We start from the raw sequence: 12846 nt of genomic DNA on the forward strand, positions 1-12846 counted from the left end.
CTTGATTAGAATTCCGCGAGTAAATAAAGGTTCCATCCACCTATCTATCATCATCGTCATCATGATTGTCATTATTGAAGGAACAATGTATTTAAGACATAGATATCAAGCGCAAGCCTGAATTTTTCAGGCATTCGTTTCGTCACTGCTAAAGTAGCGTTCATAACTGCGATAAATATACCATTTCATCAGGGTGTATAGTGCTATCCACTGGATAACTCAATTGGTTTTTCCAGTGCTTATCCGCTGAATGGTGATTTATCCGGTGGATAGCGTTATCCACCTTTTGAACAACCAAGGCCTGGGCCCGGTTGTTCAAAAGCCGATTAACTTAATCCAAGATAAGCGTAAAATTTTGTTTCATGTTTTCAACTTTTTGGTGAACGTTTCTGTTGCTTCTTCTTGTTTTTCAAGATTGACTTCTTCTATTATAAAGTTTTGCCGAATATCAGTGTTGAACAGCATTTGGGAGTAGAGAAATAAACTCCTTGGTTAATTTTTAATCTGGGGTTAGCGTTAATCGGCTTTTGAACAACCGGGCCCCTGGTTGCTACACTTTGACCACCCAGTATTGCCTTTGTCATTGACCTTTTTTTGTTTTACAACATGTTGCACTGGTTACTCAATCTTCAAGTGAAGGTGCTCCTCAGTTAAGGGTTCACTGTTATAATGAACAAGAGTCAGGCCAGTAAGGATCAGAGATGTGCCCAACCACCACCTCATAGATAGTGTCTCAGCAAACAGCAAACAACCTAGAATTGCCTGCAAGAAAAAAAACACTTTCTGATCATGATCTGCATCACCAAAAGACCAATGCTGGCAAATAGAGAACGGGGAACACGGCGACAGCTCAAATTCACCCAAAAGAAAGGAAATTATTACTGCTGACATTTCTACTGTAAAAAATGAGCTTAAAGACCAAAAAATGATGACTACTGCAGAGATGATGCGTGTCGACAATATCTGGACTTTACAACGACTAGATAGACTACGATTGTATCTCTGCTGGGTTGAGAACTATCGTGAACATTGCAGAGTAGAAGTTCGGACAAGTGAACAGGAATATAAAAATGTTTGTACAGAATTAGACGCAGTTTCATTTGAGTAAGCGCAGGAAGTCATACGTCAGGCTACCGTAGTTGGAATGACAACAACGTCTGCAGCTAAATACCTTTCGGTGCTTAAAAACGTAGCTCCAAAAATTGTTGTCATTGAAGAAGCTGCTGAAGTGATGGAAGCCCATATTCTTACTTCTCTTACACCAAATACGGAGCACACCATTCTTATCGGAGATCACAAACAACTACGTCCGAAAGCTGCAGTCTACAAATTAGCACAAAGGTACAACTTGGAGGTCTCTTTGTTTGAGGGGATGGTCATGAACAACATGGATTGCAAACGTTTATCCGTACAACACAGAATGCGCCCTGAAATAGCCGCACTGACAAAGAGAATCTATGACTACGAAATTGTTGACCACGAATCGGTGAACAATTTCCAAGACATATCTGGCATGTGCTGCAATTTGTTTTTCATTGACCACAAACAACCCGAGAGGATGGTTAGCAGTTTCCAGAGCTATGCTAATGATCACGAGGCACAGTTTATAGTGGCACTTTGCAAATATCTTCTACTACAAGGATACAAGGAAACACAGATCACAGTTCTAATAATGTACATTGGTCAGTTGCTACTTCTCCAAGATCAATGGCCACGGTCAGCTTTTAAGGAAATGAAGGTCTGTGCAGTTGACAACTTTCAAGGTGAAGAAAGCGATATAATTCTTCTCTCACTGGTGCGAAGTAACACAGAGGGTCTCATCGGTTTCCTTGATGAATCCAATAGAGTCTGCGTTGCACTCTCACGGGCTCGCAAAGGGCTATACTGCATTGGAAACTTCAGCTTACTGAAAAGCAAGTCCGATTTGTGGAAAGAGGTTGTCAATGATTTAGAAGCAAAAAACGGCATCGCTGATAGTCTACAGCTTTTTTGTACGAAACACAATAACGTCACAGTTGTAAGAAAAGAGAGTGAGTTTAATCCATTAGGAGGATGCAATATGCCTTGTGGTGACCGTCTTCCATGCGGTCATGCTTGCGACAGGCAGTGTCACGTATCCAGCCACAAGTTAAATAATTGCAATAAACCATGTCCTGGTAGATGTCCTAATGAACACACATGCCCTCGTACGTGTCACCATCCCACAGCTTGTGACCCGTGTTGCCGCGAAGTGACCAAAGTAGTCCCCAAGTGTGGCCATAAACAACAAATACCATGCAGTGTTGAACCTGAAACGTTTCCCTGTAAGATGAAATGCGAAAACAAGTTGCCCTGTGGGCATTCTTGTGCTAAAGAATGTGGGCAGAAGTGCACATTTGACTGTCAAGTTATTTGCAAGAAATTCCTTTCATGTGGACACGAAACAACGCTACCGTGCTTCTTCCATCCCACAGAGTACAGTAACTGCAAAGAAAACTGCGAGAAAGTTCTTGATTGTGGACATGCATGTTCAAAGAAATGCCGAGAAATGTGTCAGTGTGAGGCCGAAATTAACATTACCTTGCAATGTGAGCATTCGAACAGAATCATGTGTCAAAAGAAAAAGGATCCAATTCAGTGTGGTGAGAAGTGCAAGCGAAAATTGGACTGTGGTCACAATTGTACAGGATTATGTCATGAGGACTGCACAGTAAGGAAATGTAAGGTTGACGTTTTCAGGGATCTTCCATGCGGTCACCAGCAAAGTCTGACTTGTTACCAACAGTCACAAAGTGGTTTTTGTTACCCTCCTTCTTCAAGAAAACTGAAACGGGATCGCAAGAGCTCCTCGGTTCGCTGCCAACAACGCCTCAAGGCTCAGTGTAAGGAAAGGTGTAGTAGGAAATGTGGGCGGGGTCATTCGTGCCATAAACCCTGCCACATTGGTTCACCTTGTGATGACTGTACGATACAGGTGGACATGCCGAGTCCTTCTTGTGGACATATCATTCAAAAGCCATGTCACAACCCATCGTCATTGAAATGCAATCAGCCATGCGATAGGCTAAGGACCTGTGGGCACCCTTGTAAAGAAATCTGCAGCAGAAATTGTGAGACTAATCAATGCAAGGTTCTCGTAACAAGAACGTTGCCATGTGATCATCTGGGGACTTTAGCATGTTACGAAAATCCTGAAGAAGTCATTTGTAACAAAACGGTTGAAGTCAAACTAGCATGTGGGCACGAAGCGTCTGTCAAATGCCATGTTGCCAAAAATGAGTCAAAAAGTGTCTTATGCAAGATGAAGTTAGAAAATCAATTGCCCTGTAAACACAAACGCATGCTATATTGCTTTCAGAATCCTGAGGAATGCATCTGCAAAAAAGAAGTCAGCGTTGAACGTCAATGTGGCCATATGACGTCTATCCCGTGTAGCGTTGTTACAGCGGAACTAACATATGAAAACTGCATGAATAAGGTAAAACGAATATTGTCATGTGGTCACGAAGCAACCCTGGTCTGTCATAAAAAACCAGAGGACCATCTTTGTAATCGGAGGGTTCAAGTCGAGCTTTCTTGTGGACATAAAAAAAACATAACATGCAGCACAGCGGAGGAGGAGCTTCTAGGTGTGAATTGTGAAACAATAGTGGCACGTAAGTTACCTTGTGGCCATGAAAAATTGGTGCATTGTTCGCTTGATCTGAACAAAGTAAAGTGTGACGCCCTTTGTGAACGCTTCCTCCCATGTGGACACCTATGCACAAACAAATGCGGCGATATATGTCCTTCTCGGTTAACGTGTTTAAAGAAATGCAGGAATCAGCCAAGTGCAGTCATCAATGTCCTGGTAAATGCTCTGAGGATTGCAGCCAGTTTAGTTGTCAGTTGATGATCGAAAAGAATCTTAATTGCCCAGGGAATCATTCCCAAAAATTGACTTGTAGTTGAGATGCGAAAACCGTGAAATGCCAAGAGCGCTGTGAAAGAAATCTAGATTGCGGTCATCCGTGTGCCAGTAAATGCTCTGAAGATTGCAGCCAGTTCAGTTGTCAGTTGATGGTCGAAAAGAATCTTAACTACCCTGGGAATCATGTTCAAGAAATGGCTTGTAGTCTAGATCCGAAAACCGTGAAATGCCAAGAGCACTGTAAAGGAAATCTAGATTGTGGTCACCCGTGTCCCGGGAAATGATCTGAGGATTGCAGCCAGTTCAGTTGTGATTTGATGGTCGAAAAGAATCTTAACTGTCCAGGGAATCATTCCCAAAAATTGGCTTGTAGTCGAGATCCGAAAACCATGAAATGCCAAGAGCCCTGTGAAAGAAATCTAGATTGTGGTCACCCGTGTCCCGGTAAATGCTCTGAGGATTGCAGCCAGTTCAGTTGTGATTTGATGGTCGAAAAGAATCTTAACTGTCCAGGGAATCATTCCCAAGAATTGCCTTGTAGTCGAGATCCTAAAACCTTGAAATGCCAAGAGCGCTGTCAAAAAATCTAGATTGCGGTCACCTGTGTCCCAGTACATGCTCTGGGGATTGCAGCCAGTTCAGTTGTCACTTGATGCTCAAATAGAATCTTAACTGCCCAGGGAATCATTCCCAAAAACTGGCTTGTGGTCAAGATCCGAAAACTGTGAAATGCCAAGAGCGCTGTGAAAGAAATCTAGATTGCGGTCACCTGTGTCCAGGCAAATGCTCTGAGGATTGCAGACAGTTCAGTTGCCAATTGATGGTCGAAAAGAATTTTAACTGCCCAGGAAATCATTCCCAACAAATGGATTGTAGTCAAGATCCGGACACCGTGAAGTGTCGCCGAAGAGTACAGAAAACCTATGATTGCGGTCACAAGGAGAGAGTTAAGTGCATCGAATTCAAAACAGCTACCTGCAAGGCAGCTTGTCGACGTCCCCTGAGATGCAAACACATGTGCAGGGGTATTTGTGGGAAACCCTGTTACCAATATCCCTGTAATGTCCTGGTAGAAAAGACCCTCTCTTGTCATCACAAGGTTATGATGCCCTGCAGTTATTCCCCTGATAATGTACGATGCACTAACTTCTGTCTGACAAAACTACCGTGTGGTCATCGATGCCCCGGCAAGTGTAAAGAGTGCCGCAGAGGCTCTCATGAATTATGCCAACTTCTATGCAAACGAATTCTTGTTTGTTCCCACCGTTGTAAGGCCGAATGCAGAGTTCCATGTCCACCATGCGACAGAAAATTGCGGTAGACGTTGCCCTCATACTAAGTGCTCTCAAAGCTGTTCAAAACCATGCTCTACATGCAACAGACCGTGTAAATGGAGTTGTCCTCATTACCAGTGCAGTAACCTGTGTGAAGAGGAATGCGACCTCCCCCGATGTGATGAACCCTGCTCTGAGAGGCTACCATGCAACCACCCTTGCATTGGGTTGTGCGGGGAAAACTGCCTCACATATGTGCCACTTGCGACGCGGGAAAGATTTCCTCTATGGTAAGTGATGGACAAAACAAGTTAAGAGAGACGACAAGATATGTTCAACTTTTCGACTGTGGTCACATTCTAACCGTTGCAGAAATGGATTCGTGGATGGACAAAGAAATGGATAGAAATGTTCAACTCTTTAGATGTCCTCGGTGCTGAACCGCAATCACATTTAGTTATCGTTATGGAAACCAAGTCAAGAGGACGCTAAAGAACGTAAAAAATGTGAAGGATGAAATTTGCAAGCTTGGAATTGAAAAACCAACGTTAGCACGGAATCTTTTTCGTCAACTTTGCAAGCCTCCTCCAGCATCGTCACCAAGATTCAAAAGCTCCCACTATCCGAGTCAATGGCATTAGATAAAGTAAGACCCCTCGACATACTCACAGTATTCACTCTTAACAATCATTTAATTATCGTTCATGAAATTGAGCAGGCGCAACGCAGTTTGAATCGTGTTACACTTCAAACAAGCCTGAAGCTACACCCCAATATGAAAAACGTCTTGGACCACATCACATGCGTCCTGGGAAACATCACATCTTACCTTGAGAGTCACCTGCCAGATTTGAGGACTCTTAGTCAAGTGCATGAGCGCATAAGAAAGTGTGCCCTTTTCGCTTCACTTTTGGAAATCCATAGTGAGGCAATAAGGCGCCAAAGTTCATTCTCGAGGAATTTCGAGATGCGTTTGAAAAAGGCAACCAATGAGTTTATCTCGTTCCTTGAAGAAAATGATGATACTTTGACAATTGAGCGACTAGATAGAATGGTCGCTCTTTCGCGAAGCGAAATTGGCCTTGCATCACTTTCATTTGAAAACCCGCTGACTTTGAGAACTTTCCAGGCACTGGAAAAGACATCACGAAGTGTATTTCACGAGATCGATTTTCCGTGATGGGAAGGAAGTGAACAAGTTTCGAAAGAGGTGTGTGCAGTGCGTTGACCAGGAGGGCAGCGACTAAGGTGTGTTTCAGCGAATAAGAATTGGGAAAGGTGGAATTGCTAAGGGGTTGTAAAATTGGGCCGCAGTCTTCAAATGAGGGAGAAATCAACCACCTGGAATATTGTTTGATTAGGCAGTTTCTCCGCATGCACTTGGGTACAACGGAATTGCAAAGAATACGAAGATCGGGTATCCAGTAAGAGTGGAAGAATTGAATGCAGATACCAGTGGCCGAATCAATGCTTATCCGTAACAAACAACACCACTAAAAGGAATCTAAATTGGCATTAACTTACATTCTGGAAATCATGTCATGCTTTTTCACTGACCGCACAACATGCCTTATCTTCAGAGTTTTGAACAAACTTAACGCAAGAGGAATAGAGGGTTCACATAAAATTAGCGAGAAAAATCCCCAGACTTGGAAGGAAAGGAAAGGAAAAGGAAAGCAACTTCTAGTCGGCATATTATGACGGTTCATTTTGCCTCCAATCAAGCAACCTTGCAATTGCTTTACAGGCCATTATTTGATGCAGTGTCATGTTGTGTGCTTTCATCATTACAAAACAGCTTATGTTAAAATTCATTTTCCTGACCTTAGGGATTGCTAAAAAAGTATCCAGTATATGCGGTGTTCCCGCGCATTGTTAGACCCAAGCAATGGACAGGTCAAAATGTCTAAGTACATTGTAATCATCTCGTTTCTTTTGCTAGCTGCCCACAGGCGTTCCCTTCCTCTTTTCTTCCTTTTAATTTCCAAACTAAACGTGACTCCATTTTAAAACGAGCCAGACACTTGTGTCAGTTCAAAATTTTTGTCTGTTTTCACAGCAATTCCCATGCGCGTCTCCTCTGCCAGCATGCCTTTTCCACTTGCCAATGAGGAAACGAAAATTACTGTTGTAGAATGTTGTTAATTGCTTTTTTAGGAATGCAAGTAACATTTGTTAAGTAAGAAGACTTAGCAACAAAATTCGTCTTGAATAAGGGAACGACAGAAGGGAACACGAAGAACATATATTGTTTGAAATGAGGCAAATAGCACGTCCTTCTTTAAAAGCAATTCTTAGTTACAGACAGCAGAGTGATTTAATGCGGAGTCATTTTGCACAAGCTTTTTTTATCCGAAATCGATTAAGTAACTCCCATAACAAAGTAGATTGTGTCTTGCTTGGATATTTCTTCTTGTACCGTCCTACCAATGGGCGGGAGCGATTAAAAAGCTTGTTAATGATTTATGAGCCTAACAGCCTATCAAAGCACCAATAAAAAGTCACGTGCATGAGCTTTAAGCTCGATAAGACACTCCTGCTCGTTTATTTAACAGTACGTAATGGCAAGGATCTAGTCAGGTTGGATGAAACGTGCGCTTGCTGGATCCTTCCTGTAATCCAACTTTTCTTTGAGCAAGGTTTAATCCCCAAAAGCCCCAAAACGTTTCTGGTCCATGTGAGGTGCTAGTGTTATTTGCAGAAGTCCTTACCCAGATCTTGTTCCTCTTGAACAATATTCAGGAGGTCACTACGGGTGTATTTTAATCGTTGCAAGCAGTATCTGTTGAACATTTGTAAGAACAGAATATCCGCATGTACGCAAAATGAGGTCTCGTGTTTTGAATTGGTCTGAAATCTCAAAAACAAAACCCGCAAGATCAGTTTGTCAATCTCACTTACTTGTTCAACTTTAAGGGAGCTTAAGCAACCGACGTTTCTGAGACGCAGACGGCAACCGGACGTGAGCTGTTCCATTTTATCCTGTCTTCACACAACCACATTTATATTGCTTAGTTTTCTCCTCTGGAGATGATTAGTTAAAAAATCTGGGAAACTACTTTCCTCGCATGCGAAATGTTCACTTCCGGTTACCGTCAGCGTCTCAAAAAACGTTGTTTGCTTAAACCCCCATTACCTTGGCATTCAAGCACAAAAACGACCTCCTTCTGAAGACCAATTCTATCAACGCCACTTCCGTTAACTCAGTTCCTTGTAGCGCGGAGCACCATAGTTAAGAAATATGGTAACCCATCGGCACGATAAACTTTGGTTTTATAGCTATGACGTCATCGACCGTCCGTACATACGTCCACCCCACCATGTATGTATGCCATTGTGACCAGTATCACGCTAGTTTACAAGCATACATTGGACATCCATGTTATGGTCAATTGTCAAAACAAGGTATCCGCTGATCAGTATCACGTGATCGCGGGCTCAGGTTTAGAGCTCATCGAAGTTAGCGTTTTTTAAAGTTGACTGCTGACCAGGTACCGGTTTTCGATTGAATCGTCGGCTCAACCCAGTTTAACTCACCTAAACATAAACAAGGCTTCACTTTTCGCGCTTTCTGTGGTTCGACGCGGCCACACGGCCATACTACGTCAAGTAAAGCTCTTAAGGTGGCCGAACACAGTTTTCGCTTGCTCTCTTGATAACGCAATGCAGCGCGCGCGCCAAACGTTATTTAACTGTTGGAGCGGATCTTGTTTGAAGTTCGTCCTTTCTTGGTTGCATTGCCGTATTTTGCCGATTCTTGTTCCAAGCCAGGCTGGCGTGTTTCATTGAAATACATCAACATGTGAATGATGTCGTTTCCGGAGATATTAAAAGTGGAATAAAGTACATCAGTAAAACTCTTCTTTGACCTTGAACTGACAAATTTTTTAATGGCTTCTAATTTAAGCGTGATTCCTATTCGCTGGCCATTTTGACAGTTGACTCTGAAATGGCTTTTTTACTTTTCCATTTGCTCGCTGAGGGTGTGCTTCTTTTCTTTTAAAACTCATGCGGTTCAAGAAAAATTCATTGCCAAACTGGTGAATTCCAAAGTAAATTTCACTCGAAAAACCAATATCGTACTCATCGCTTTGTGATTCATGCGATATCGGTTTTTAGTGTATAATTTACCGTGGAATTCACTGGTTAGGCAATGAATTTCTCTATAGAAGAAAGCAAAGAAAATGATTTTAAAATTTTTAAAGCAGAAAACGGAAACAAAACGCGGACAATTCGAAACCTTTTATTTTCACTAACCCTACAGGCAGTCAGAATAAATAACAAGGGAGCTCCGCTTTTAGGGGGAGCCGCGGTGGCCTCATGGCTAGTGTGCTCGACTCCGGATCGAGTGGTCCGGGTTCGGGGCCTTACCGGGGACTGGGTAAGACACTCTACTCTCACGGTGCCTCTCTCCACCCAGGTGTATAAATGGGTACCGACGCAATGCTGGGGGCAACCCTGCGATGGACAAGCATCCCAACCAAGGGGGAGTATAAATACTCCGAGTCGCTTCATGCTACGGAAACCGTAGATAAGCGCAGGCCTGATGGGCCTTCTTGCTCGTAAACAGTGACTTTTTTTTTCGCTTTTAGGCTTGGCTAAATCTGTATATTAGTAGAATAAAAAAGTACATTACTGACAAAGTTTCCCGACGGTTTCTAATTTCAGCGTGATCCCTATTCGCTGGCTATTGACAGTCGACCCTGAAATGGATTTTTTTCCTTTTTTATTCGCTCGCTGAGGATGTGCTCGTGTTCTTTTAAAACTCATACAATTCAAGAAAAATTCATTGCCAAGCTGGTGAATTCCAAAGTGAATTTCGCTTGAAAAACCGATATCGCACTCGTCGCTTCATGGTTCATGCGTTGTCGGTTTTTTGCGTGAAATTTACCGTGGAACTCACTAGTTAGGCAATAAATTTTTCTACAGAAGAAGGCGAATGAAATGATTTAATTAACACCAAATTAACACCAAAGCGCAGACAATTCGAAGACCTTTTATTTTAAGTAACCCTACAGGAAGAATAACCGGGGAGCTCCGCTTTTAGGCTTGGCTAAATGTATATATTATGCATTAACTCAAGCCCATGGTTGGCGCAGTGGTGACAGCACTTGCCTACCACCAATGTGACCTGGGCCCGTTTCTCGAAAGTCCCGAAAACGTTTCGGTCCCGAAAAGCCATTTGCGAAACTGCAAACCACTTGATTTAGAAAGCCGACCTCTTAACGTGTTTTCAAGTACGACTGTTCAGTTTGTCGACTTAATCCCTCTCCGTTCATGAGATACAAAGGGAATTGTGATACCCGAAAATGGCCCGTAAAGTTTCGGGACTTTCGAGAAACGGGCCCCTGGACTCAACCTGATATCTGCATTGGGTACTCTGTTTTTCCCCTCTCACAAAAAACATTACCTTTTCATTTGATCTTCTTTGCTTTGATTTGATTTACTGTTTCCTCAATTTGAAGAGCATTAATTTTGTTTACGATGAAATGATATATGAAATGAATCATACGTCCTGGCCTCCCTGGTGACACTGTCCGAAACTTTAAAAAGCGAACTCGCAAAAACTCGACGAAAACTTTGGATTTAAAATAAAACTAAAACCGTCATGTTATATACGCATGGCGGCCGTGTGTATATTTAACAATTATTCCATGAGCGGGCGTTGGACATGAGATGGTAAATAGCCAAGGAGGTGCGTAGCACCGAGTTGGCTATAACCAGTCTCATATTCAACAAGCGGGAATGGAATAATTATTTTATTAAATTCCTTAAACTCCAAAACTTTGGAAGTACGAAATACGAGCGAAAAAAGCGAGAAAATCCGAACGAAATCGAAAAAACGTGATGAAGATGCGATGTTGTGTAATACCTGGTGGTCAGACAGACACAGGCTCATCATAAAACACTTCCTACCTTTTCGCGTACTTCTAAACGTCGGAATTGATCCAAACTTTCCACAAAACGGGTTTTTTTTAATCTTTTTGGCTTTATTCCGAGAGAAATTTCGCTTTTCAGCGTAAATAATTTTAACTTAGTAACGCTTAGCGAAATCATTTGCCATGTAAGGTCAGACTGAGCTGATAGCCGAGATTGCATAAACCAATCAGAGCACGAGAAATGCATTAACCGAGGTTGACAATTTAATAAATAGAAATACGCCATAGTCGCTCAATAGGATTTACATACAGGGCAGCACGCACGCTATTTAGTAAATAAACCCCTTCTGGCGGCCGATTATGTCTGCGGCTGAGAGAAAAATGAATATTTGGCCGAAAAGTGAAGCTTCCAGGAAAAATATGAAATTTTGAGGTCTATCTTTTAGCCAAGGACATTATCAGCCAACATACCAGCAAGCCAGAAAGGGGTTTATTTATCTCTTATTAAATTTTCAACCTCGGATAATGCAATTCTCGTGCTGTGATTGGTTCACTTAATCTCGGTTATCAGCTCATATACCTTAGTTTGACCTTATATGGTAAATGATTGCGCTTAGCGTTGCTAAACTAAAAATTTTTATGCCAGAAAGCGAAATTTCTTTCGGTATAAAGCAAAAGAAAAACGTTTTTGTGGTTTGGATCAATTTCGAAGCTTAGAGATACGCGAAAAGGTAAGAAATGTTTTTGTGATGAGCCTGCGTCTGTCTGACCACGAGGTATTACACAACATCGCATCTTCATCAACTTTTTTCGATTTCGCTAGGATTATCTCTTTTTTTTCGCTCGTATTTCGTACTTCCAAACTTTTGGTATTTAAGGAATTTAATAAAACAATTATTCCATTCGCGCTTGTTGGATACGAGATTGGTTATAGCCAACTCGGCGCTACGCGCCTCGTTGGCTATTTACCATCTCATATCCAACGCGCGCTCATGGAATAATTGTTAAATAACCCACCCTGCGAGCAGAGCCTCCTTTTGTCTTTTTCTTTACTGAGAAGGAGAAAAGGAGGCTGTGCTCGAATCGCGTCAACTCTTTGAAGCCGCCGCAGCCCGAACTTCTGGACTAGTCAATCTTATTTTTTCTCGTCAAACCGGTTTTTCCAGTGCGGGCGTCCGTTTAGTGACAAAACCGATGGTTATAATTGAGCCCGCTGTACCATGGAAAACCAAGATGGCGGCGAGATGTGGCATATTAGGCTTGGGTTCGAGACTGTATCCTGGCAACATGCAGCGCATATTCAATAAAGATCTTACTCGATTCATGCAGGGCCTTTCTCGAGAACGCCAAAATCGAACAAGCAAAAGAAAGGCTCTGCTAGCAGGGTGCTTATAACCCTCCCATTAATTTTCATATCGCAAAAAAACCCGCTCGTAAATAGCCAGTGTTGTTTTTTTTTTTGGATGCACTGTTCAAATTTTGACTGGAAAGAAAGCGTGTCGGTCTCAGAAAAAAAAAAATAAATCATTGTAATTGTCACTGCGAGTAGAAAACTCGAAAACAAGGCGCTTTTTTGGTTACTGAGAAGAATGCGCAAAGTCTGGATGACAGTGTTTTCAAGTGTGGCTGGAATTTTTCTCACCTTCGAACGGTTGGTTTATTTTATGGTTAGTAAACATAGTGAATTAAATTCTCCACTCTATAAATGATTCAGTTTAAGTTTGCGTAAGATTGAATCTCTAAAGACTGCCCATAACTTTCTTCACATTCAAAGACGTTGACAGCATGTTTTGTTGACTTGTAC

General features: G+C 42.2%; 1 protein-coding gene and 1 pseudogene across 1 annotated transcript in view; both read left to right on the plus strand.

Annotated features, from left to right (window-relative positions):
- The window catches only part of LOC138012703 (NFX1-type zinc finger-containing protein 1-like), a 36105-nt gene extending 32234 nt beyond the window's left edge, over positions 1–3871 (plus strand). Inside the window, 1 exon segment of the mRNA XM_068859565.1 lies at positions 810–3871. Coding sequence (XP_068715666.1) covers positions 810–3871 — 3062 coding nt within the window.
- A 167-nt stretch (positions 3872–4038) lies between these two features.
- Positions 4039–5804, plus strand: LOC138012709 (NFX1-type zinc finger-containing protein 1-like; annotated as a pseudogene).
- The last annotated feature ends 7042 nt before the right edge of the window (positions 5805–12846 follow it).

This window comes from Montipora foliosa, chromosome 1 (genome assembly GCF_036669935.1).
Source record: "Montipora foliosa isolate CH-2021 chromosome 1, ASM3666993v2, whole genome shotgun sequence".
NCBI classification, from domain to species: Eukaryota; Metazoa; Cnidaria; class Anthozoa; order Scleractinia; family Acroporidae; genus Montipora; species Montipora foliosa.